We start from the raw sequence: 27,181 nt of genomic DNA, 5'->3' as shown, positions 1-27,181 counted from the left end.
ATGGCTGACAACAGCACGCTGGTGTCTGAAACTGGGAGGAGCCTCTTGGCTGATTCTTCTGTTCTTGATTCAAAAATTATAGAAACCTCCAAAGAGTCTGCATTTCCTGGATCTGTTTTGGATGTTGAAGGTAATGGTCAAAGCCTGTTTTAAGACTCCTATATTTTTATAATGACTGATTCCTTTGTAGACATTTGGTAGTTTTGAAAGACCAAATGTGCTTTGCTGAGCTACAGAATTGTGTGTAGGGTAGCCAAAAGGGTGTTGGTTTGTTATCCTTTCACCAACAAATGTACAGTCTTAATTTTTAACTCCTTTTGTTATAGAAACTTGAGGCTACAGCCATCAAATCAAACAATCTTCTGGCTAACATATTGAGAACTGTTAGTTCCATTTGATGCCTCTTCAGTGGTGTAAATAATTCCAGGTGATGCTTTGATTCCAGCATTTGGGAAGTACAGCTACTAAAGACATGAATAGTCTTGAGCTTGAAATGAATTCAAGATCAAATTTTAACATTAAAAAAACAACAACAAAGGTATTTTTCTATTCCTGCAATGCAGTAGCCAAACTCTGGTGGCAGTCTTTTGGTACAAATGACATGGAGACAACACTTGTTTCTTCCTCCTAATGTTTTAAAAGCTTATTAGGACATGGATTAAAAAGACCAAGATATCCCACTTGAGTTCCAATATTCCTTGGTGAAACTGAGCAGTTACTAGGAAGTGATAGACTTTGTCAGCCAGGAACACAGAAGCTAGCAGAGATACCAGCTGTCCATTTTCCAGCAAGTCTTGCTATTTGTTTCTGCTAGAAGTATTGGCAAAAATCTTGTTGGGTTTAATTTGTTCTCTCCCCACCCCCTTGCTGACTCTTCTTGCATGTTCTTGCTTTGACTGGAAGGGAACTGGTCACAAATTGCAGGATCTTGTTTCACCATATAGTAGAAAATTTAGGTTCTATGGTCACTTGGGTCTGTCTTAATTAAAGGACAGGCTTCTTGAGGTAATAATTTTTTTTTTTTCAGGCTTGTTCTTGATAAACAATGTGTCCTGAAAGTCTGCCTGTATTCTTCTATATATTACTGATTGTTTTTTATACTTAACATGGATTTTTCTATTAAAATACGAATATTATCCTTGCTTCTCTATAAACAGAAGAAATGCCTCAAATAGAAACAAGAGTGGTTTTGGTTCAGGAAGCAGGGAAACATGAGGAGCTTCTAAAAGCCTTGGAGGTACGTGGGTCTAAGATAAAACAGTTGCTAGAACGAGATCGTATGCCTTTAGGCTTCTAGTGACCAATTTAGTTCTGTACTAAAAGTTCTCCTCTTCCACAGACCATTAAGATAATGGAGGTACCAGTTATAAAGATAAAGGAAACTAGTCCTGGTAAATCAGAAGAAAAACTAATAAAAAGTATTATTCATATGGTATGTCATGCAATTAAGCACATGTGATTGCATGCAGCATGTTGTATTTCACTGGGACTGAAATGTGCACATGCTTTGATTGGTATTAATTTGTCACAGTGGTCACAATATATGCTAATGTTTCTTCTGATAGTGTCACTTATAGCTTCTTAAAGCTGTAACACTTTTCCAAACACTTTCTCAAATGCAGAAGTAATATCTGCAACTCTTAATCAGTGGTGTTTTCTAACAGGGGATAGAAATATAATGGAGACATTCAATTGCATGCTTACATTAAGTCAACACATAAGTTTTTGCTATGAACTGACTTCATAATTGATCAATTTACTTCTCTTTCAACTGCATTTTAACTTAAGCATAAGAGGCTCTTAACTTCCTGATGTGGAAACCCTAGAAAATAAAATTTGCAGCTAATGATTGAAATTGGAGAACAAACTTTTAGACCCCTTAAATATCAAGCAATGAACAAAACTGACTGCTGTTCTTTAGCTATTCAGCAATGTGGAGCTTGTTCTTGAAACTGGATCCTGCTACTTTATAGCATCCAGAAGTTCCTTAAACTGTTTTGACAGTCTGAAATGTCACTGTATTGTGCTTTGCTTCCTGTGTTTTTTTTTCCTATCTATATATATTCTTAATAGTGTGTTATCAGTGTTAACTGATACATAAATTGCTGAAGTAACAAGGCTTCTTCAGAAGCAGGAATTATCCTAAGATATTTTTAAGATGCAGTTCATAGCTATTCTTATGCTAGAGAATCTCATTCAGCTTTCACAAATCCTCTGTGTCTGTTGAAATCTGAGTTACGTTTTTCTAATGGTCCAAAATAAAAATCACTTACATCTTTGAAGTAGTGCAAGTATGTTGCCTAAATAATGCTTTCCCCTTCATCCCCATAATCAAGGAAATCAAAGTGCCCTATGTGAAGACAGACACAATAGAAGAACTTGGAGATTCTGATTCCCCAGAATTTGAGAATGTCTTCGTTGTGTCAGACTTCCAAGATCCGATCTTTAACAAGCTCTGCAAAGCCGACTGTCGTGTCATTGGCCCTCCAGTAGTACTGTACTGTGCACAAAAAGGAGAGGTAGGTGCTTTGTGTTGCAATCAGCTGAACAGTTTTCTGGTGCAGTGAATTCTAAGTGTTAAGTATTCAAAGTCTATTTTACTTTGCCAATCAACCATAAATAATCTTAGCAAGAGAAGTTCAAGAAAAACAAGTTCTTAATGCTGTGTTAGAATATTCCCTGTAGTGAGAAAGCACGGGCAGGCAGTAGTTGTGGGAGTTGTTCACCTGCTAGTTGGGTTTATGCTCTTAGGAAAGGCAGCATGCAAGTGATGCTGCAGCAGGGACTTTATATTCCAAAGGTTGTGACATAGAGGGAATGCACTGGAGAGGAAAAAAAGGATAGAGTGCTACCTGTGGAACTTGGGGATGCTCTAGGTACTTTATGTGCTAGCAGGTCTGGAGCTGAGGTATAACTGAATAGACAGACTTGAGCTAGTATCTGATGCATTTTAATGCTAGGAACCATAGTGCTATATTCAAGGTAATGTTAAAACTTGAATGGGAGTAGTATGCTTTTGACTAATAAACTTGCTTCTTGTTTTCAGCCTTTACCTTTTTCCTGTCGTCCACTGTACTGTGCAAGTATGTTGAACTTGGTACTGTGCTTCACAGGATTCAGAAAGAAAGAGGAGCTGGTAAGACACTTTCCTTTGGATTGATAAAACTGTGTTAAGCTTATTTTGACAATACTCTTCTATCACCTGTGGGATTTAACCACAACTAGAGCTCTCTGGGGGGAGCAAAATGAATTGTTTGCTTTTTTGTTTTATTGCACATCCAGAGGCAGTGATATTTGAGGGTGGGAACAAAACTGTTTCCTTGTCCAAGATGTATTTGGTCACACTTTTGTTGAATAACACTAAGCAGGTTTAAATCGGTTGGGCTTAAAGACTTGTTCAGAGCATTTGCAGACATGCCATCTTCCTACCAGGACTTTAGTCTTGACATACCTAGGTATGGTGAAATGTGGTGGGAAATGACCGAAAAAACCCCAACCTAAACAAAAAACCAGTCTTTGCTCAGTGTTAGGGATAGTTAGCTTTGATCTGCTAGGTTCAAGTTGGAGAAATCACAATCTTAAGGAACCTAATTCTGGCAATTCTACCTGCATGCAGAATTGACTAAATCAATGAGCTTAGTATACCTTGAATCTGTTGTGTCTGAGAACAGGTGAAGGAATTGTGTTTGATTATAGGAGTACTGGTGACTCAGGCAGTCTTCCTCAAACTATGCAGCAAGGCTGTATTAAATGTTAAAAAAGTTAATAGTTCTGATATATAAGCTGTATCTTCTTCTGTAGACAGGTACAAATTGTTTTATGAACATGTCGGAGCATTTCTGTTCCCAGGTGTTTAATGTAGCCTTCTGTAGCTTGCTTTGCAAACTATTTTTGCATGGGTCTCACTCTGCACTGTAAACTGAAAACTTATTTAATCTTTATTTTTCAGGTTAGGCTAGTGACTTTGGTCCATCATATGGGTGGAATTATTCGAAGGGACTTCAGCTCCAAAGTTACACATCTAGTGGCTAGCTCAACTCATGGAGATAAATTCAGGGTATGTGAGCTTGAGTTGGTACTTCATGGAAACTTTTAGAACTTGGCTTTCGTAGAGTAGATGTGTAAATTGTACTTCAGTTCGTAAATTGCTGTTTTTTCCTTTACTAACATCAGTGACTTGTAGTTGTGAGTTTCTTGGTTTGGTATTGAGCTTTTTGTATCTGTAGAGATCTAAATAATACAAATTGCCTAACTGCAGAGAGTTTGAAATAGGCTGGTAAATAACAAGAACCAAATATTGCTTAAGTATTGATAACAGTAATGCTAAAGACACACTGAATGTTTTTTCGTCAGTGAACAAGTGTTAATAAATTAACAGAGATATCTTACATGCACATTGAATACTGAAGTTTTTGTATCTTAAAAATTATTTTTAACCTGTTCCTAAAGGAACATATTCCCTTTTTGGAGCATCTGTCTTAAAGTAAAAGTAAGATTACAAATTGTTCTTGGCATGGGAAAGACTTAAATGGAAAGACTTGGTACCACTTGTGCTGCTCTTGTTTTGTAGATTGCTGTCAGTCTCGGTACTCCTATCGTGAAAGCTGAATGGATTTACAAAGCTTGGGAGAAAAGGAATGAAGTGTAGGTGTTTATTTTCCTTCCACCTTAACCTTGCATCCTGTTTGCCTGTAGTGTTGAGAAATTCTGTTTAAACAATGATGCAGCACTGATTCAGTGACCTTTTTGTGCTTTTTTTTTCCTCTCCCAGTGATTTCTGTGCAGCTGATGACGACTTCAGAAATCAGTTCAAGGTTCCTCCCTTCCAGGATTGCATGTTAAGTTTCCTTGGATTCTCTGATGATGAGAGAGCTAACATGGAAGAAATGACAGAAATGCAAGGTTATCTTTTATTAAAGTTGACCTATGGAAAGAATGATTTTCTAGCTGATAAATACTTCACCAACACTGAAATGCTGGATCACAAACCCTGAAGACTCTGCAACTTGGAGAGCTATAAATTGATTTTTAGATGTTGTATGCATAGCTTCTGGTAGCTGCTGAAGACTTCCTAGGCTGATTGAAAGTAGACAATTTTAAAAGAAGTAATTATAGGATGCTTGAAGACATCCTGGGAAACTTGCTGCAGAGTATGTATATTCTGCTTCAGTTTTCATAATCATCTCTGTGGTATGCATCTTCACATAATTCCCAGAAAGCATCTACAATGTTTGCAACCTTGATATGAAAATCATCACTGGTGTAAAACACTTGATTGGAAGTGTTCCATTTTCAGATAGTGTAGTACGATATTAATTGTACTACACACTGACAGTAATGTTGTAACACACAAAAGGCTGGGGATTTGTTGCATGTAACAGAACTATAGAAATGGGAGTGGAGCAAGCTTGTATCAGCAGGCTTTCTCAAGAGAGATGCAAGTTGGCTGGTCTTGCTTCCTCCACCTCCCACCCCAACATGTTTACCTAAAGCTACTTGTAAGATTGTGACACACACAGGTTTAGCTTGGGGATGTCTTCAGGGCAAGTATTCCTGGCTTGCTCTTCCAAGAAACAAGAAAAGCCTTCCAGAATATGCAGCTATTGGCAGAGAGGTTTAAATGTCCTCTGAACTCTGTGTGCTCTTGACTTACCAATGTATGCTTTGGTGCTGCACGCTACAGGTAATACGCTAATTGTTATGGATGCCCAAAAACTGATTGGCTTGCTGAAGAGTTCATTGCTCTTTGGCTCATCTCCTGTTAATCATAGGTGCTGCAGAACTATCAAGTGAGCTACTAACTAATATTCTTTAATCTTGATAATTTGCCTTTTATTTTTATCTAGGAGGACAATATTTACCAGTAGGTGACGAAAGGTGTACACACTTAGTGGTGGAAGAAAGCACAGTGAAAGATCTTCCGTTTGAGCCTTTAAAAAAACTTTATGTTGTAAAGCAAGAGGTTAGTGCTGACAATTTTTTTAAAAGAATATTGCTATGTAATACTTGGTATGTGAGATTATTATTTTTTTTCTTCAGAATAAGCCACATGTTCACATTTAGTATTGAAACTTTTGAGTATTTTCAACTTTGGGTAAAGCCCTGTAATGTAATTTTATTGTGTTTGTCTTTCTTTCCTGTAGTGGTTCTGGGGAAGCATTCAAATGGATGCCAGAGCTGGAGAGTCCATGTATTTATTTGAGAAGGTATGTCAATCTTTCACATACAGTGCAACATGTGTTTTGGTAAAATTAGCACATGCAATAGTACATGTAGGGCCAGAGAAGAAATATTTTGAAGCATAATAAGATAATCCACTATAAATTTCATACATAGAATACTAAATTGGAAGAATATTTTTTCTGCTTCCTAAAAGTTGAATTTATTTTTAGTCAAAATAGGAGCATGGGTTTTAGTTTAAAAAAAAAAAGGTTCAGCTATTTTCCCTTGGCTTCCCTAAGAAGACTCGTGTTGTGATCTCTACAGTTAACACCACCTTTGTTGGTCACAGTGGCTAAAACCATTGAACTAAATCTTCTGTTCTTACAGTCAGAAAGTCCTGGCCTTAAGAAGTCTGTGTCGCTGCTTTCTCTGAATACTCCAAACAGCAATCGGAAAAGACGCCGTTTGAAAGAAACTCTTGCACAGATCACCAGAGAAACAGACATGTCGCCATTCCCTCCTCGTAAACGCCCCTCGGCTGAACATTCGCTTTCAATTGGGTCTTTGCTGGATATTTCCAACACTCCAGAGTCAAGCACTACCAATGGAGGTACAGCTAAAAGCTGTCATTCAGATGCACTCTCAGTGTTGAAGAACTCTCTCTCCGTTCGAGTGGTAATGGTAGCAGTAGGGAAGTCTTACAGGTTTTGCTACAGATTTTCTAAGTAATTCTAGGCTTTCTCCATTCCAAAGTGTGCAGAAGCAGAGTTGAAGAGTTCAGACACAGACAGAGGCCAGGCTGCCTCTTGTCGTCACAGTAAGCACATTTGTACCTGAAGGAAAACAAGGAAAAGATAATGAGTTGGTAATACAAAGTACAATATAGTGTTACTCCGAAACGCTTCAAGTGCTCTGCTGAAAATCTGCAGCAAATAAGCACCATAGTTAACAATAAATAATCTAAAAGCTTCTCCAGTAGGATACTTGGAGAAAGGAGGACAAAGATTCTTTTCTAAAGCAGTTAAAGGGAAAACTCCTATAAAGCCCACTGCTCCTAGGTCTCTGAAAAGTTCTGTTGAGGTAATGCCATTTGTGCCAGCACCCTGTCATGTCTAAAGCCTCACAAGAACATAAGTTGCCAACTGATTTTAATCAGTTAATTATCAAAAAGCTTTTTAATGTTTGTGTATGTGGCTCTTGGGGAGGAGAGAAAGCTGCAAAACTTGGGACTAGTCCAAAGCTAATATCTGAAGGATTTCTTTGGTGTGTTTTGGTGGTTTTTTTTAAAAAAATGTTCCAGTTCCATCATATAGAAGAGGTATCTGGAGTTAATACTGGGTTTTAAAAGCCCCTGTATACAAGTCAAATAAGTAATGTCAGTGAGGCACAGCTTGTAAGTGATAATTCAGAAGGAATATGGGAAACATGAGCTTACTCTAAGACCAACTTTCTTAGAGCATGCTAGCGCTCTTGTAAAGCCCTGGTACAGAAGTTTCTTCTAATCCAACACCAGCAGACAGTTCCAGAAAAAGTGCTGGTTTGAAACAACAGGTCAAGTGCTTAATTCATATGAACTCTGATGGTAATGAATTTTGACATCAGAATGAGTGAGCACAGGTCTCTCAGGTCCAATACGTGAGCAAGTATTTAAAACTAATGGACTGTTCCAGGTCCACCTTGGCTTCGGCTTAAAGAGAAATGACTTTCCTGTGTCTTTCCCCTGTCTCTTTCTAATAGGATGTACGATGAAATAGAAGTGTTGCGTCCAAGGATGGATTTTAATAAATGGTTTTGAGCTACATACCTTATGCAAGGATAGTAGGCAGCTGAAAGATAATTGTTTGCACAGCAAAGTGCAAGTAGGAAAGTACTTTTGTACATAATGCACATATAAACAACGTTCAGCACCTAGTCCTTGCTCACTACTAAAAATATTAGTGTTAAGTCACTGACCTGCCCATAAATGACCTGCTAGTTTCACGTTAATTTTGAGGAATAATATATTATTGTTGTACTGTAATTAGGCTGTAATGAGAAGCTATTTTCTAGGATAACCTACAGAATAGCTTTCAAAAAAACCCCAAAACAAAAAAACTCCTCAAAAAAACCTGTCTCTGCTTAAAAATTCTGAAGGCTTTTTTTTCCTTTCTTAGAAGATGAGCTGCTCTTGGTTTTTTGGGACTCTATTGTAATAAAGCTCTCTTCTTTTGGGAATATCTCTTCATCAGAAACACCGAAATCCTGTGCAAGGCCTTCCAAAAACTCAACTCCTCTTCCAATGAAGCAGTCTGCAAGGTGGCAGGTTGCAAAGGAATTATATCAGACAGAAAGTAACTATGTTGATATTCTAACAACAATCATTCAGGTAAGCTGGTTTTAAAGCAAGTATGGGTCAGTTGTAGTAAGACATCTAGTGTTTACATCCATGATTATTTTCAGCCTGTGATCTGCAGGATTTTGAGGGCTTGGGTACGTGAAAGGCTTGTAAAAATACGACAATGTAAGCTTCTGGATAATAGGATCTTTGTGACTCAGAGTTTTAAGATATTTTGGTTTTGTTTTAAACTTATTGCAAGAAGAGCAGAGTAGCAAAGAGTTTAATTTCTACGAAGTTTATTTCCCTTGCAGCTGATAACCTACTTAGCTAACTCTAAGATGTGTGACAGTAGAAAAGTAGATGAAAGTGGGTTATACTGTAGTGATGTATCTAACTTGGTGTTTGCATCTTAAAATCACTTCTCCATAACCCACTCTTGCTAAATGGGAGCATCTCAAGGTTGTGACTGCATGAAAGCATGATCTGGAAGGAAGACACTGTTGCTTTCATTACTATTTTTCATTACTATTTCTAACAATGTTTGTCTGATTTATCAGTTATTTCAAGTTCCGCTGGAGAAGGAAGGACAACTTGGAGGACCAATCCTTGCACAGGAAGAGATTAAGACGATATTTGGCAGCATTCCAGATATTCTTGATGTGCACGTTAAAATCAAGGCAAGCTGACACTTCTCCCTTGCATGGAAAGCTTTGATAGAGACTTGGAATGTTTTCCTGCCTGCTTTAAGCTGTATCTGATGGATAGGTGGAGACTCACCCTGGTGCTGTTATGTACTGTTCAAGCCATAGAATTCTGTGCTAATCCAGAGTACACTTTAGGATCTAATGCTTAATTATAAATATCTGAAGTCTGAATGTTGTACACGTAACTAATATTGCCATTCATGGACTCTCTCTTATTCCTGTATTAATGCCTCTTCCTGTAGGAGGTTTTCTGTAGCTGATACTGCTGTGGTTTTTAACCATTTTTGTATCAAATGGTAGGCTAATTCTCACAAGAGCTTATAACATACATGTTTCTATTAAAGCAGTAAGCAAGAACTCTTGGAATTAAACCCATGAAATAATGTAAAAAAGGGTCTTTTCCTGCGCTTTAGGTGTGTTCATATAGACGCTATCATATGATAGGAAAAACTATTCCCTCTTTAAATGGTGTGGACTAAATTGTCTGAAACTACCAGCTCTTAAAACTGTCTTGCACTTCAACCCCTGAAGCAGTTGACCTGGTAGTGAAGCCTATTAAAAGCTGATTAGAATTCCCCATGAGATAGCTTGCTTTATTTTATATTTTGATATGGATCGCAAGCACTCTTTGAAGCCACCTCTGGGTTTCACAATAGACTACAATGCCAGTTTTACTCAAATATGGTCATAAAATCTCCTTAAAATACCAGCTTGTGTCTGTTGCTGCCTGCTTTTCACAACAGGCTTTGAAAACAGAGGCACATGCAGCCTGCCTTCAACTGAGTGGTTCGAGTTTTCTTGGTTCTTGTTTTGCTTTTCCCAATTGTTTGGAAACAGTCTAGTTAATTGTGTTAGGTATTATGTGCCCAATGAGGTGGAGGTAGAGTGTGTGTGTGTCTGTGTCAAGTGGGATGCACACAGTGTAGACAAAGTTGCCTACATGTAGTGGTTGTGTTTTCCTTCATCTCTGGTATATTAAAAATAAGAAATGGCAGCAACAAACAACTGTTAATGGTGAATCTGTTTCCCTTAAGGTGAATCTGGAACTTTCAGCTGTGCCCTCCTGTCATTAGCTGACAGTGAATTAGCTTGATCCTTATCAAGCTGATACAGGCTTAACAGCTTGGTTGTGGTTTCCTTGACACCATGGTGTAGCAAGCAAGGGAAATCTATGCTAGTTCTATTTCAATCCTATTTTATGACTTGAGTCCTGTATTAGTTGTGCGCTCCCAATTAGAATTGGTTCAACTGTCTTGTGTGTATACTTTTTTAATAATTATTTGTGTATGTTGGACACAGCAGTGTTCTTCTGTTGGCTAGTGCAAGCAGAGCCCAGCAGCGTATCAGCATTGATTCAAAATGATGTAAGGCAGGGTATCTTAACTTCAGCTCTTGGTTTTCTGAAGGGGCTTAATATGAAATCATCTAAGTTTTAGGATTGCCTGTTTTGTTAGCATGGAAACATACAGCTAATTACATGTGTTTGGCAGAACTCTGTTCCCATCTTACAGCCTTGTGCAGTTGATGATCTTATTTTCTTTCCTCATCCCTCCATGTGTTGCAGGAAGATCTGGAAGATCTTATGATTAACTGGACTGAAAGCAAAAGTATTGGTGATATCATTCTTAAATATGTAAGTTTCTGTTTCTTTTTTTAATCCATTAGAGCTATTATGAGCTATTATCTTGCTGTTTGTAGGAGCTAGCAAACACAAGCAAGGCACTGCTGAGTGAGAACACTAATTTGTATAATTGTATCATTTGTTGAAACTTTTCAGTTGAGTTAAATGATATGCTTTGTCTCTGTAATCCATGTTAACTGAATGTGTCTGGGACTTTACCCCATCTTACAAGTGGACAAATAGATACTATTTGAGAACTGAGATGTGGTTTTTACTCCAACATTAAAAAGGCCTCTTCCTGTAACTATAGCTGTCTGCTACCTCTGATTAATAGTAAATAACTAAGAAAATAACCTTTTCATGGAAACTTCTGCTCTTCCTTCGAAGCTTCAAATAGGTGAATAAGGACTCCCTGTTTTCCCAAGTAGAAAATACATAGAACAAGAAAGCTAGGTCTGGGACTGCAGTGCCTCCAGTACACTAACTGCATTCAGTAGCCTGCTAGATGTATTGTGCTTTTGCTGACCTGATTGTTTTGAGGCAAAAAGTATCTGGCTTTCAGAAGTTTTCAGTCTAAGGTATTGCTTCTGATGGTTTAGTGTCTCTTAAAGGTGGTTGCAGTAACTAGAGGAAATACCTGGCCGAAATGTCCAATTCTCACCATCTTGCTAGGTGACAATCTGCCTTCTACTTGAGCTGCTGAGCAGCTCCTAAGATTGTCACATGTGTACTTGCTGTTTCTGAGAGCTGTCTGCATTTCATCAGCAGCATTGAATCTTGGGCATCTGGCATGCAAAAACTTGTTCTGTGAATGTGTATGGGTTTACAACACTTCCTTAGTTTTTTTGTTTTATTGAAATGTGCCTTTGAGCAGCTTTGTGTGGCTCAGGGCATATGAACATATGTACAATGCTATGTAATATGTAAAGCAGAGTGGTAACAGTTGCTTCTTTCAGTCAAAAGACTTGTTGAAAACATACCCTCCATTTGTGAATTTCTTCGAAATGAGCAAGGAGACTATAACTAGATGTGAAAAACAGAAGCCAAGGTTTCATGCCTTCCTAAAGGTAAGTGTCTGCAGATTTAAGTCTTTGAGTAGAACATAAAGACTGTTTAGCGAGTAAACCACTTAATGCAGTAGATGGCAGAATATGGTGCTTTGGAAGTTTGGAGGAATGTGAACACCTTGGTGAGACAGAAATAAGAAGGATTTGAAATTCAATCCTTTAAGCTGCTTCAGGACACATTCATAAGAGGCCCAAGTTTCTCTGTGATGCAGCTTTCAAGGTTGCTTCATTATCTGCAGTTCTTGCTGGGAAAAGTGTGTTCTGATTACTTCTCTGTGTGTGTGGGAAAAAAAAATTAAAATTATTTCCTTTCTTCTTTTTCTTTTCCCCAGATAAACCAGGCTAAACCTGAATGTGGCCGCCAAAGCCTAGCTGAACTCCTTATCCGTCCTGTTCAAAGGCTGCCTAGTGTTGCTCTACTACTAAATGGTAATCTAGTGGTGTAACTTTTAACTAGGTTAAAAGTGAACACAGTAAAACCAAGATAATATCCATTTATTGTCATAACTAGCAATACCATATAAACCAGGTCTGGTACTGGGAGTTAATGATGCTTAATGGCAGTCAGCAAGACCAAATACTGAAGAAAGCGTGCTCTTGGCTGGATTGTACTTGGTCATGTATCTGTCTGCAGGGTACAGGAAAGTTTGCTTTGAGAGTTTTGTCTCTTCACATACAACTCCAATTGAGATTCAGTTGCAGCTGGCATAAACTAGAGAGCACTTCATATTGACAAGGCTTACAGCTTCACGTGTTCCACCTGGTATCAGCCACTTGCAACAACCATGATCAAGCTAATAAAAATAAAATACCCCATAGCACCCCCATTCTAATTCAAGTAGAAAAAGACTTCTCTGCTTGTCTCTGCATTTCAACAAAACCAGCGTGGGATCTTGTGGGGGTTTTTTGCATAGTTTGAGGATTTGGTTTTATAATGCAAGTGGGGTTTTTTTTTAATGAGATGCATGGACAATTGCTAGTCAGCCTACTTCTCTCCTTAATCAAGGCTACTTGCTTCTATTTGGACTCCAGGGTAGCTGTGGGGTTTTCAGTCATCTTGTCTGACCTAAACTTTAAACTTGAAATTTTCTTATTTCTTTTCAGGCGTTTGTAACGTGGGTGGGTTTTTTTGTTTGTTTTTAATTGTAGATATTAAGAAGCATACAGCAGAAGAGAACCCAGATAAAATAACTCTAGAGAGAGCTATTGAATCATTAAAGGAAGTGATGACGTAAGTGATGCTTGTTCTGTGAAACATACTGTTACACATTTAGATCTCTCTGTTCCTTCTAAATAGCTCTGGGTGTGTTGTTGCCATAACTTCAGTCTCCATGTAAGCATACATAATTCTAAGTGTAAGTATACATAATTGTAAGTGTTCTTCAGTCTCCCTGTTGTCACCCTGGTGTTCTGTGCCAGACCTGTTGAAGGAACCTGCAGTGTTGTTACCCAGCACTTCTACCTGAGCCTTTTCTGTCTCCCTGCCTCATCACGAAGCTGAACCTCAAGAGTCTTGTTCTGTTCCAACTCTTATTTCTTTCCATTCTGGAGGGAATTGATAGAAATAAGAGAACTGTTTTTGTCTCCAAAACTGACTTCTGCATACATCCACTGAAAGGATGTGCTGTTGGTGGAAGATTAGTTTCTCTTCTGGTCCTGTATTAGTTATTCTTGGCACTGCTCCATGAGTTAATTAGCTTAAGGCTGAAGCTGTTTAGATTTAAGTCTCACCTCTTTTGAAGTGTAGCGTATGTCTCCAGCAATGAGACCTCCTGTATTAATTGGGTAAATGTTTTTCTGATTTTAACAGCAACAACTTTTAAATTGTAATTATTCTTAGATCTGCTTCTTGATGAGCTGCAGTCCTAACTTGGGGGGATAAAATGCAGGCTGTGAAGAGCTGCTTTGGGTTATCTCTAGTTCAAAGTGGGAAAGGGGAATTCTATTTTAACTGAATTGTGCACTAACTACTGATAACATGACAAAAATATTGTTCCAAGTCTGATGTGCTTAACGTGTGGTATTTGGATGCTTCAGTGAGCTGGAGTGTCTGAGTTTTGCATTTTCCAGTACTGCTGTGTAAATTCTATCTCTGAAGGTTTAGCCTCATTATTTTTACATGTCTTAAATGCAGAGCATTCGTTTACTGTTGCTTGCTATTGATGATATATATAATATGCTTCCTTCAGACATATTAATGAAGACAAAAGAAAAACAGAGGCACAACGGCAGTTCTTTGATGTTGTTTATGAAGTTGATGGATGTCCAGTAAGTAATTTCTCTGAAAATGACCCTGTACTAGTCTGCTCCCACTGCAGTTATGTGTGGTTAGAATGCAATGGTGGTGGTTTAAACAGATTTCCAGTGTTAAGGTGTAAGTAAGCAGTAATCCAGCCCTTGAATTAAATGCTTAATGAGCTTTTTGCTTCTATCAATTAGGCCAATCTCTTGTCCTCCCACCGAAGCTTAGTTCAGCGTTTGGAAACAGTAGCACTTGGCGATGACCTCTGTGACAGGGGAGAGCAGGTCACGCTTTTTCTGTTCAATGATTGCCTAGAGGTAAGATGACTATGAAAGTACTTCTCATGAACTGAATTATGAACAACTTGGCACTACACATGAATATAAACAAGCATAACTTAAAAACTGAAGCAGGATCCTATTCACAGGAAGCTGATAGATAGCCCAACACATGCTGATGGTGCCTTTCCATTAGCTGTTGTGTAAGCCAACACAAGAGGCTAGTCACTACTGGATGCTTCAGAGGTGTTAATGTATACTTTAATATCTTGCAGTGTGATCAAAAATTTAAAAGCAGCTTGATATATTAGGAAAGAAAATGCTATTCAGAAAAACATTTGAGTAATACCAATGGCCTGCTGGAGTCCTTGGTTCAGCAGGACATTTGTCCTTTTAAACTTTTGTCCTATTTAGTATGCGTGAATAGTGGGCCTCTGGGATAGGTCTGTCTGCTTAGGCTACAAAAAATGAAAGCATTTCCACATATTGAATGCCTTAGACTATAACAGCATGTTAGGAAGAACTAGGAGGGAAAAGGTAATTAATCTAACTGGGTTTTGAAGACACACGTGGAGAAACTGAGGTTGCAAAGGACACTTTATGAAGGTACTTGTTACTATCTTCAGCAGTAAAGAACACTCTTCATAGAAGGCCAACTTTAAAATAATCCAAAATGATTGCTGTTTAAGCAGCACTTCAAGACAGAAGCCTATTGTTGTGACGAGTGATGAACTCTTCCTGGGAGTCAAGTTGACTCAGCTTCATCACTTCTTGTAAAGGAAGGAAAGGAAAATGAAAACACTTCTATTAAAGCTTCTTGGCTTATTTCTGGTACAATATAGAAGCAACTCAAGATATCTTACTCTAACACATGGTAATTTACATGTACTTTACATAAAGTAAAACCTGACTGACCAGCCTCTGCTGCAAAACCTACTTGATGGCTGCGTGCACAAACAGCTGTTGTGATATTTCTAGGACATAACACACCACAGTCTAGGCTGGTTTATGCATATGGACGTTGTCTTTTCTGTGTTAGGTTTCAAGGGGCCGTTGCTTGTTATGTGGGGCAGAACTGAGGTCTATAATGCAAAATTGCTTCCCCTCTTGATTTAAAAAAAAAAAAAGATCAGGTGAGTGTATGGATGCTAAGTAAAAAGTATTGCTAGACCACTTGAACTGTAGAGAGTGAATAGATAAGCGAGTTCCTTAAAGATTGATGTGCAAATAGAGTAAAATAGTCTTAGTATTTTTCTGTCTGAAGGCTTTCTGTGCCTTCCTGTATGCTAGAAGGTATAAGAATAGAGGAAAAACCTAACAATGGCGATAGATTTTCTTAATTGAATCTTTTTGTCTTTTATTTAACTGCAGATTGCAAGGAAAAGGCATAAAGTTATCGGCACTTTCAAGAGTCCGCATGGCCACACGAGGCCTCCTGCATCTCTCAAGCATGTTGTTCTCATGCCTCTCTCCCAGATCAAGAAAGTGCTGGATATCAGGGAGACAGAGGGTCTGTATGTTTTGAAGTGCCGTGATAGCTAACGGAGGCTGTGGTTCAGAGTATAAAGGATGACGGTCTGCTCTTGTGGGATAGAATATAAAGGTGTATTTACTGTATGGTGTGTTAGGTATGTCATTTTTATATAAGCTCCCATTTGAAGCTCTGCATGAGCTTCAGAATCCCTTGCGTTGACACCTTCTGGCTCTTTGGAATCGCTGCAGAATGCTGAATTTGGCAGAACTACTAGATGGCATTAGCATGAGCCAACCAAATGGCAGTGTGGGTTAAACAGCAGAGTATGCCTGACAGGTCTGGATTTACAGAACAAAAACCCCAAAACCAAACTTCAGCAGTTAGACTGACCAGGGATGAATGCTGTTGCTATCAATCCAAATCTTCATTTAGCTGGTGATAATGATACTTAGATGCAGTAATTAGTATCTTAAAAGAAAGATTGAATGACTTTATTTCTGTGGCTGTTTTGTTACACAGAGGTGATAGGGGTTTCACTGAAGTGATAATACACTGCTACAGCAGAGCAACTTGCACTACAATACTGATCCAGCCTTGCTGGTGACTTCTTTATAAGTTTGGTCAGACTTGTTTCTAGATCTATACTCCAGAAAGATAGATCTGGTACTTGACTGTAGGTGACAGTATGAGACATACTTGTTCTGCTTTATGTTCTCTGAAGCACCTGCACATAGAAATACAATCAAATACAGAAATAGCAAGGAAGGTAGGTAGTAAATGTGATGCCTACCTGCATTTTGAAAAGGTACTTCAGGTTTTTTTTTCTTTGTAAGAATTACTTTTAAATTACTGTGCAGTGCATAAGTTTACTTTGGGCTTGGGCAATGGGAGCCATTTTTAAGCATACCACTTAATATCTGCTAAGAATTTCAGATCTTGGGAAAGGTCAGCTACCTTCTTGTATATCTACTTTTTTAAAGGACTGCTTTTCCCATGCTGCTTTTCTGAATTGGCAGTGGGTTGGTTTTTCTCTCTCTCAACTGTTTAGTGTGCTTCAACTGTGTCTGCTATAAAGCAGTATCAGCAGTGGATTAATTTTCTGCTATCAAGTGAGCAATCTTTGTCAAGTTTAAACAGTAAAGCCATTGTAACTTGACAATTTTAATGTGTCATATATAGCACTGATGTTTTTGTAAAGCAGGAAAAAGCAACAAAATAGGGTAAATGTTGTTTTCCTTGTTCTCTCCTGATAAAGCAATGATATGTCCAATGTTTCATGCATTAGAGAATTAAATTGATCTTTACTGCTAATCCAGTAATGACGGACTACTCTGCAGACACTACAGTATGCAGATGATTTGGTGAATAAACAACTGTTACATGAACAGCTGATTGCAGCCCCTTGATGAAGGATGCAGACAGAACTTGACACTCTTGCAAGTGATAAAACAGCTATTGCACAAGTCAGGATAAAATCCACACACCAAATCATGTTGTCTCTAACTCTAGCTCCTGGCAGATGGAGGGTTATTTCTTCTGAAGTTTTCTCTCCTGAACTGTATGAAAAGTTACTACATTTTGTCCTAAATCCTTTTCTCTTTTTTTTCATAAACTGTAGATTGCCATAAGGCTTTTGCCTTAGTTGTGCGGCCACCTACAGAACTTAACAACAAGCTACTCAGTTTCCAGATGACAACGGAAGAACCTCCTAAAGAAGTTTGGTTGAAGACACTGTGTCGGCACGTGGCTAACACCATTTGTAAAGCAGATGCAGTAAGTGCTCTGGAACCATGTGTCTGATTGGAAATACTTCTCTTTCTGTGGCTTGAAACACATGAAGCTGAAGAACTTGTTAATAGTGGACATGCTTGAGGTGAAGTAGAGCAGAAAACATTTGTGCTATGATGTCTGCAAGTGGGTGGTTAAAAGGTGGAAAGGGAAACAGCCTGGAAGTTAGCTTCTACAGAAGCTAATAAGTACTGAAAAATTGCAACTCATGCCCTTCCTCCATCACAAATTAATTATAAATAGTTTAAACCCTGCACTGCAGATCTAAACAATTGCTGTCAGCTTGCTGCTTTTGCAGCTGTATCTTTAAATTCCAACCCCAGCATTATAAATCATATAATTTGGTTTAACTCTGTTAGGTTGAATTCTTTGCTCTACACCTTACCTGCATGGATACCATACCATAAGAGATGCGCAGCATCTTCTTCCTAGACACAGAAGACTACAACTTTAAACCAAAGAAATAAAGGAGGTGCTGGCTGCCTCCTGGTTTTAGAAGTTCAGTGTGTGGGCTTTGCACAGCCAGAAAGCTAAAAATTTGGAGAGTATATCCTCTCCAATTAGGGCAGGAGACTTTCAGCTGATGTTCTAATTATGTATCAGTGTATGCATATGTCATCCAAATTTGCTGAAAATACATACAGTGCATATGTAACTGAAACAGCTTAGGCTTAAATTAGAAATGTTTCATGTTCTATGTTGTACTCTTACTGTACAATATTTGGTTGTCTTGTATACATGCTTGTTACAGGATAAGTAGTTAATCAAAATAGCATCTTAGTTTTATTTCATTTGGCTTCTCAGCATTCATAGTGACTTCAAAGAAACTTGGCTCTGTGCTTTTCTTAGGTACCGAATAGAAAAAGTACTGAGTCAGATGTGTTAATTTACTTTAATCTGTCTGCCTATCTTCAGTATCTTCTGTTACATGTAACACAAAGGGATGGAAAAATGTTGGGTTTTTTAATATAAATTAAATCTTTGTATAATAAATGTATCATTCCCTCTTGCCCCAGGACATTAAGAATCATATGCTGACAAATTGTAACCTACTATGCTGAATCCCATTAGTTATAATTTCTGTAACTACTGCTTTGTACCCACTATATAATACTTCTTTCCTGCTGATTTAAATGTCAAATTGAGCTTCAATTTAAGCACGCTTCCCTCTTTTCTTGGCTTTCAAGAACTCTGTAGCATCATGTGAGAACGCGCTACCATTGACTTTGCCACATGGTGGCAGTGAAGGCTTTAACTACTGTTAGACACCAGGAGTAGCCATATAGCACCTTTGCTGTCCTTAGGATTTTTTTTTTCGAACGTTTTTTAGGTAAATTGTCATTTCCTGAAAAAAAACCCCAAAGCAGCACCAAAAAACCCCTCCAACCCTCAGCAACTTCCCACTCCTATGCCTGCCTCTTCCTGCCAAGTTTTGTAAGTACCTGGCCTGAGGTTGCTTTGCACAGGCTAGAGTTAAACCCAGCCCAAACTTGTGGCTCTTCTGAAACATGTATTTGGCTTAAGCTCAAAGGTTTAGTCTTAATGTTTGACAGCTGGAGCTATCAAGATCTCAATTCAGAAGAGTGCTAGATGTGTCAGTGAAACAAAGGGATATATATGTTGTGAAACTCCCCAAGTATACTTCAGAATTACTGCCTTTACTTTGGTCAATCCTCAACTTGAAATTGCATCAAAACAAATGTAAAACTCTTGATGAAGTGTTTTTGTGAACTGATCATGTCAGCAGCATGATGAGACATGAAATGGCCTGAAAGCAAATACCCACTTAACTGTGTATCGGGAGTGAAATATGGAGGAATATGGCACTTACACCCTTTAAATCTTACCAAATGAACTAGAGAATGATATTTTTGACAAATGCTGATTTTTGTCAACTGTTAAGAATATTTTTGTCTCTAGGAAAATCTCATTTATACTGCTGATCCTGATTCAGTTGAAGTAAATACTAAAGATATGGACAGTACTTTAAGCAGAGCATCCAGGGCAATAAAGAAAACATCGAAAAAGGTAAGATATTGCTAAGATAGTGCTTTACAGTAAACCCCCTTTGGTGGGGGAATTGTGCTGGTATTCCTGTTTCAGGAGTTTTGTAGAACTTAGTAGTGGCAGAAAAAACGTAATCTGAACTAAAACGCTTAAGTATAAGCTCCTTAAAGGAGGTGGGGGGGGAGTGTTTAAGGTTTTGACTGAGTAATTTTGGAGTATCTGTGTATAGACTGAAGTGTTCTGTGGTCATTTCTGAGTCTTGTTACGGAACTTAGGCTAATATTTTTAATCTTTTAAATGTATTACAAAAGCCCTAACAACCCTCACCTTTAACTGTTCTTAGCACGTTGAATGGAGTTTTAAAGCTGTATGCAATTATCTAAATTCAGGTACCTTCAAAAGTGGGATGTGTGTAGAGCATACATGTCCTGGTAGTAAAAAAAGACCTTGAAGTAACAAGGACAGTAAGTGCTGAATGCTGGTGTCTGCCTGTACACGGCTTCCTTTGTGCATGGTTTAGCTCCAAGTACTGAGCTAAGGAACTGTGCCCTGCTTTAAGAGGACCTGCCTGGGAGGGGGGTTGCCTGTCTGCTCTGTCATGTTGGCTATGCAGTGGGTTTGTGTCTGCTAAAGTTTGTGGCATGCAAAGAGGAGTGGCAGAGAATCACGCAGCAAGAAGGAATCTCTTCTCCATCTCAGCGGTCTTGGAGCAGCAGGCTTACTATGTTCATGATGATAATACTGTTCCACAGAGAAAACTGTAGAGGTAGCTGTAGTTTGGAAGCTGCTGAAGACCAAATGGAGAGAAACATAAAGGAGGTGGGCCTGACTTTGCAGAACCCAAAGGATATGGGGAAGTCCAGTTGACCAGACCTTGTTTTGACTCCTCCCTCAACCTCTGCACCCTCTCCACCATGCTGTCTTCATGTTTGGACAGAGTGAGAAGAGGGGTGAATGAGGGACCTTAGAAGTCAGATCACCTTTGTGGGTGGGGTATGTCTGGCTATTTTGGTACAGTCATATTAACAGTTGTTTCAAAATATGAATGGTAGCCTCTATTGTAGTAGCTATTGCAGCCTGATTTTTGTCAGTGTATAACTGCTGGTCAAACTCCTCAGGTTACAAGAGCGTTTTCGTTCTCGAAAACACCAAAGAGAGCTCTCCGGAGGGCTTTGATGTCACACAGTGCCACTGAAGGAAGAAGCCCCAGCTCAGCTAATGAGAGCTACATAGGCAGCCGACTGACTAGTACGTCGTCACTAGCGGTAAGTGGTTTGGCTGCGCAGGCCAAATGAGTAACCTTTTCAGTTCTCAGTTGTTTTAACGTCTTGGTGGTGATCTTACTTTAGCAATTTCAAGATCCACAGTAGAAAAGTTTATTTTTAACTACACTTATAGGCATGTTATTTTCTGAGTCAGACTTGTTAAATGAGAAGTCTTACTGGCTGAAAATGTAGAAAAATCTGCTGTATATACTAGAAACTGGGAGTTGCTGTGTACAATTAAATTGAGGGAGATGGTGTGTGTGGAAAAAAACACCTACTTTTGCCAGAGATGGAATATGTTATCTTATGAGAGAAATTTCCAACGCAGTCTTGCATTGCTTCATGCTTTTGATATTTGGAATATATATGTACACACACCCCTATGTGGTGTACAACCCTGCATAGTATGGCGAAAGTATCGGAAAGCAGTGAGATGATGAACATCCTGTGACACAAACCAGGATGGAAGGGTAGAGAAATACTGATGCCGTAGCCTGAGAGCTTTTAAAAAGGCAAGGGGATTCTCTCCTTACATGTTTAAGAAAACTCACAAAAACAATGTGGTGTTCTGCATACTATGGATATTCTACTGTGTCTGGCTACTTAGTGCAACTTTCTGCTGTTGCATTAGGTCAAACTCTGTTTTCTAGTACAGCCTAGTAAAGCAGACAAGTTTTGGAGGAAGTTTTTGATAATCTTCATTTTTATTCTGGTGTTTGGGTAAATCTGTATGCTGAGTAAACATGTATTTTAAAGCCTGTTGTTTGTAGGACAGAAGGCCAAGAACAGGATTACCTGTGTATCTTTCTACTGATTCCTGATATGCCAGTATCTTAATACAGAGATCATTCAGTATGTTTGAGTGGCCATTAAACTGTGTAACATAAAGATATTGCCCTGTTCTTCCACATAAGCATGAGAAAATATGAATTAATAAGAGAGGCAGTACCACAGTGGACTCAGTTGCTTTAGAGGAAATAAATCTACCAGCGTGGCTACCCCAGACCTCTGTAGAAATGTTCTTCCTTCAATTAAGATCTCTCCAACAATTGTTTTTTAAATTCTAATAATGTTTTCATTGTGATACAGCACTGTATCTCATTTCTTGTGGAAAAGTGCATGACTCTACTCTGTGTGTTTGTCTACCCCATACAAAACCAGTTTTTATTATTAAGTATCTATTGTTTTGAGGGGGTTTGGTTGGGGGAAGAAAAAAGCATTTTCCCATTTCAAATTTTTCCTGGAGTTCTTGGACCTCCAAGGTAGTAAGCTGCAGCTTGGCATCAGACCATATGTTGTGTGTAATTTTGTGAACTTAGAATTCAACCAAAAATGCTTTATGCAAGGTTGAAGGGAAAAGAGGGGTTTCAATTCCAGCCCCTCAAGCTGCGATACCAGTGCAGTTCTTGAGTAGGAACCTAAAGCTGCAAGAAACCTGTTTGAATCCCAGCCTGTTCTTATGTGGGGATTTTCTGGTGTAGATAAACTACAGAATAAACATTTAGATGCTTGGTTTGTTTTTTTTTTGTTTGAACTAACTTTTGAACCCCTTCCTAATTGTAGATTGCTCGTTCATCTTCTTCGTGCAGCCTAAATGGACCTGTCAAATGTGTTGTTAATGTCCATCGCTCCAGTTCTGTTGAATGGAGCTCACAAAATTCTAGGCTCCGACCTGTGCTGTGTCCTGGCTCTTCAAATATTCATCTTTCAAATGTGTTAGAAGAAAAAACCTCTTCCAACTTGGAAAGCTTAGATGGTCCAGCCTTGGACAGATTGTGTCCAATCCCTATTATTATTACTCCTTGTGGTGATGCTGGAGATAACCAGTGTGGTGCTGAAAAATTCTGTACATCAAATCCTGAGTGCTAATGCCTGACTTGCATGAAGTGAGCAAAAAATCTTGATTCCTCTAAACTAAGACAGCATGGTACAACTATAATAAAAACCTAGAATCCACAGGGTGTTGTAAATGGTGTTGGGTTTTAGTTTGACCTGTTTCTAATGCACGGGCTTGGAGTCAACACCACACGTGGTCTAGTTCTATTTCTGGTTTGAGGTGTAAAGTTAATTCTTTCACCAATACTTCTATTTGTTCTGCGTTTTTCTTAATCTCTATGCAATTTAATTACTACCTGTTTCAGTTCAGTTGTCCAGGTGGCAGCGTACCTCACTGGCCAGAGTTTTGAAGACTTGAATAACTTGGTTGCAGGGAAGTCTTGAGCAGCTAATTTTACCAATTGTTTTAATTTTTTGCTCTTCTACCTGTGAATAGAAAAAAATACCCTGTATAAAGTATTTTGGAGTCTAATAAGAGCCACTCTATAAAGAGGAGTTAAAGATTTAATCTTCAAATATTGCCTAAGATTGCAAAAGGAACACGTGCCATAAACAGGCATTAGATTTCACAGTGAAGTGGTATATCCTTACCTGCTCAAAACGTCCCTATTCAGAAGATTCTGAAAGTGTGCAGGTGCAGCAAGCTGCCAAACTTCCATGACCTGCTAATATGCTGAAAAGCTTGGCTGTGCTCTAAAAAGCTACAGAAGATTGCTTGTGAAAGTATCTTGAGGTCTAATGTAAAAAGAATATGAAACCTCAGCTGATGTGAGGAGGTGAACTTGTAGTGCTACAGTGATGTGTTGGTTTTGCTGTAATTTTAAGTCCCAGAAGCAGCCTGTGCTCCTAGCACCAGAAAAGTCAGGTTTTGCCTAGTTTGTGCCCATCCAGGCGCAGCTAAAGCAAGCTTTGACAAATCATTGTGATGCCTATTGGCTTCTGCAACCAAGGCAGCATGTGTTCAGCATCTAATTTAGTGCTCCAACTGGTAAAATCCAGAAAGTTATAGGATCTGAGGGGACCTCTAGTTCTCCAAGTGATAATGATAATATATTTTGCCTTCAACTTGGAGGGACATTATTACTGTAAAAAGTGTGATGCAAGATGTATGCTAATACTTGGTTATCAGCTACTCTTGAAACACATGTGTTTGCATTCTGAATCTCTTGAGGCTAGTAACAAGGAAAAATCTCTTATGCACTTTTTTAAAATAATCCCAAAATTTTTTCCTGGCTTGGTGCTGTTTTAGCTTTGCTGTTCAAAATCTAGACATGCCAAATCATTAATTTCAAAAGCTGCCAATCTTAAGTATCTTCTGCACTGCTACATTCCCCATACTATGTGTCCAGGTTGAGGAATAATTATAGCACTATTGACATTGTCTAATAAATAATTCAATAACTGATTTTTTTAATTCCCCAACAGGGTATTCCTTCTCCTTCCTTGGTCAGCCTTCCCTCAATCTTTGAAAGAAGGAGTCATACGTTAAGTCGATCAACAACCCACTTGATATGAAGAAGGCTTCAAATCCAATGCTGTGTTGTGGTGACTGACAAGCAGCTGGCTGTTCAAATGACCTGTTACTGACACTAATGGTACCTTTAGTCATTAACACTTAGCAACGATTAGCAAAATGTTAGCTAATACTAAGTTAATCACAAGGGGGTTTTAGTTGTGTTGAAACAGATCAGCTAATCAGTGGAATAAGTAACTTCATTCAAGGCAGTATTCCCCTGCACAGATTTATTTTCTCACCAGCATAATGGAAGCATTTTCTCTGAAGGAAATTGTCCTCTCTAGGCAATAAACTAGTTTGTCAGATCTTGAAATGAAGATGATGTTCACATAACTTACTGCTCGTTTGGATGACTCTTGTGCTTGCCGAAGCTCACCAAATGGCAGAGCATTCTAATGTATGAGTTCTTAAGTGGAGATGCATTATGAAGTACCTGACCTTTCAAGTATGACAGTTAACCTGTTGTACAGCTGCTTATTCCAGATATTTTATAAAGGTAGTTGTTTGTAAAGAAATAGAATTGACTTTCTGTGATTATGGTCTTCTGCAGCCTTGCTGTAAGACAGCAGTATGTTACATAGGTTTATTTGAACAGCAAGTGCAAAGGCTATGACTAGTTTTGATCACCAAAAATGAAATTGAATTCTTTGAATCTCTTCTGAAAAGGAAGTCTGAAGAAAATAATTATACTGCCTTTTAGTAGAGCTGTTAAACCTCCAATGCCCTGCACCTTCCATATACTTAGGGTTTTTTTTTAAAAAAATCATTATTTAATGTGTGTCGGATTATTGGTGTGACATTGTAATTTAAGGGCCCAATTTTGGTGTGTTGAATTTCAGGTGTAGTACTCCTGAAGCTTTTACCTGGCTTTCTCCTGTGTTGTGTCTTCCTTCAAAAGTATATGTTTGCTGCTTTCATCTCCTTTGAACAATTAGTCTGATGCAATGCTATCTCAGGAACTACCTAAATATGTATATTTCTGCATTTCATTGACGGTTTAACTGTCTCTCTTAGCAGGAGTTCTCAACTTCTGGTCTCTTTTTAGCCACCAGTGTCTTGTCTTGTGTCTATATGTAACTAGATGCTTCTGAATGTGTCAGACTTAACTGGGTTTTTTATATCTTTTTGCCAATCCAAGTAATGTAAATAAACTGTTCAAAATAAATACTGCTTGTGGCTTTGCTAAACAGGCTTTTAGAGTCTACTTTTCCCTTCTCATGTAAAAAGTGTTGTGTTTGGCTCTAGCCTACAACTGTACTCTGAGCTATATACCTGTTGGTAATAAAGTATACAGCTTGGTAAGTCTGAATCTGCCCCACTCCTCCCCTTCTCCAATATATTCATGATTCTCCCTTCTTCCCGTGGGTCTGTGTATCCATGGGATCGGGTTTTTCTGTCCTTACCTGTTCAGAATACACATCTGAGCTAAGTATGCACTGACATGTAGTAGAGTGGCTCTAGGAAATGAACCATTCAATAAATATGATACTAAAAAAACCAACAGGCTTTTGTTTCTTATTTGTTATTTCTGGAAGGGTGTCTTCAACTGGGGAAACAATGCAAACTAGGCTGATACACTATCCTTATCCTTGTTCCTTTGGTCATGTTAAATTTCAAATTATTTGCACTTAGCTTCTATTTTAAGTTTCCTTGCATTCAAAACCAATATGCCCTGAACTGTAGTGCCTAATCTCCTCATTGCCACTACTGCCCAGCTCTAGTCTTGGACTAGACTGGAAAAGGAGGATTCAGAGTCCTGCTGCGCTCTGGTGTATATACAGCTTTAATGGAGGAACTAGTTCTGCTTGGTCTTGCTAACTCTTGAAGAATGAGGAAGACTCTGCCTACCTCCGGTGTGACTTTACCCCTCCTGCATTCTGGATGCATTGTCATCTTAAACTGTTATGTCGAGTTGCAGCAGGAGATAACACTGTTTTTATTAAAAATGAGGTGTGCTATTAGAAAAGACAATCTTACATTGGTCCTAAGAGGAAAAATGGCAGTTGAGTCTCCTTGTCATTTAATGAGGTGATTTAAACCAGACAAAGTAATGAATACATTGTCTACTGCTCCTCAGCTGTGCTCCAAGGTGATGTGCTCCAGCAGTTAATTGAAGGCACGCTCTGTCCCGAATTGGTGAGAGGCTGTGCTCCTACTGTGGAGCTTGGGGTGTTACTGAAACTCTTAACTGCGTGTTGCATTTTTGACTAGAAGTTTTTTTCACTGAGAGAAAGAAGAAAAAACAGTGAGATTTTAGGTTAAAATATCAAGCTGATAGGTAATAATTAACACTGATTTGCTGATTTGACAGCTTGCTCTGTCTAATTACCTAGAGGGATGTAACAAGTCTTTTGGATACTGGAGAAAAAAAGTAGGAATTGTCTGACCCAGTTTCAGTAAGGCATGGGCTTGCATGCCAGCACTGGAAGTTTGCTAGCAGAAGGGAAAGTGGTGAGTGGGTACAAAACTGGCTGATCTCTACCCCTCGGACAGCAGATCTTGTTAGTAACCACTGTGGCCGTATTGAGTAGGGCTCTGCAGGGGTCTGCTCGGTGTTTCTATTGACTGAGTGGATAATGGAGGGGGAGAGCGTGCTTATTAGTTGTACAGCTGTCACATAGCAGCAAGGGACTGGAGTACATGACAGAACAGGATCAGGAGTGGAAGTGAGCTGTCTAAGTTAGAGAGGTGATCCGCAGAAACAAGAAAAATAAGGATTTTTTTACAAATGAGAGACCTCTGTTCCAATGCCATGTGCATGAGTTGTAGCATTAAAAACAAGTATGTAATTCTGGGGGGTGTTCTGGTTGGCAGTCTCTTCTATTTTGGGCAAGACTGGTTCTCAAAACTGCAGTTTTATATAATGCTTGTACTCTCTAGCCACTATGGGATGTGCCTTGTTGA

The 27,181-nt window shown here is 38.7% G+C and overlaps 1 protein-coding gene across 4 annotated transcripts; it reads left to right on the top strand.

Moving 5' to 3' along the window:
- Positions 1–24,276, top strand: ECT2 (epithelial cell transforming 2; the record flags this gene model as incomplete). Of its 4 annotated transcripts, XM_084267727.1 has the most annotated exons (24): positions 1–130; positions 1,158–1,237; positions 1,340–1,432; positions 2,337–2,519; positions 3,047–3,136; positions 3,950–4,057; positions 4,571–4,644; positions 4,772–4,902; positions 5,847–5,962; positions 6,144–6,206; positions 6,550–6,772; positions 8,391–8,527; positions 9,037–9,156; positions 10,748–10,816; positions 11,761–11,871; positions 12,204–12,300; positions 13,021–13,102; positions 14,061–14,139; positions 14,311–14,430; positions 15,763–15,901; positions 17,484–17,638; positions 19,574–19,681; positions 20,779–20,925; positions 24,187–24,276. In XM_084267727.1, 24 exons carry the CDS (start codon positions 1–3, stop codon positions 24,274–24,276), a joined length of 2,745 nt encoding a protein of 914 aa, XP_084123853.1. The 4 variants fall into 4 exon arrangements, with proteins under 4 accessions (XP_084123853.1, XP_084123855.1, XP_084123856.1 ...); XM_084267729.1 differs by lacking the exon at positions 1,340–1,432 and having other exon boundaries at positions 1,161–1,237; XM_084267730.1 differs by lacking the exon at positions 1,340–1,432 and having other exon boundaries at positions 6,550–6,685.
- Between the last annotated feature and the right edge of the window lie 2,905 nt (positions 24,277–27,181).

The sequence above is a fragment of the Gallinula chloropus genome (assembly GCF_964237585.1).
Source record: "Gallinula chloropus genome assembly, chromosome: 8".
NCBI classification, from domain to species: domain Eukaryota; kingdom Metazoa; phylum Chordata; class Aves; order Gruiformes; family Rallidae; genus Gallinula; species Gallinula chloropus.
Note: the sequence above shows the minus strand (reverse complement) of the source record. Positions and strands in the feature narration are given on the sequence as shown.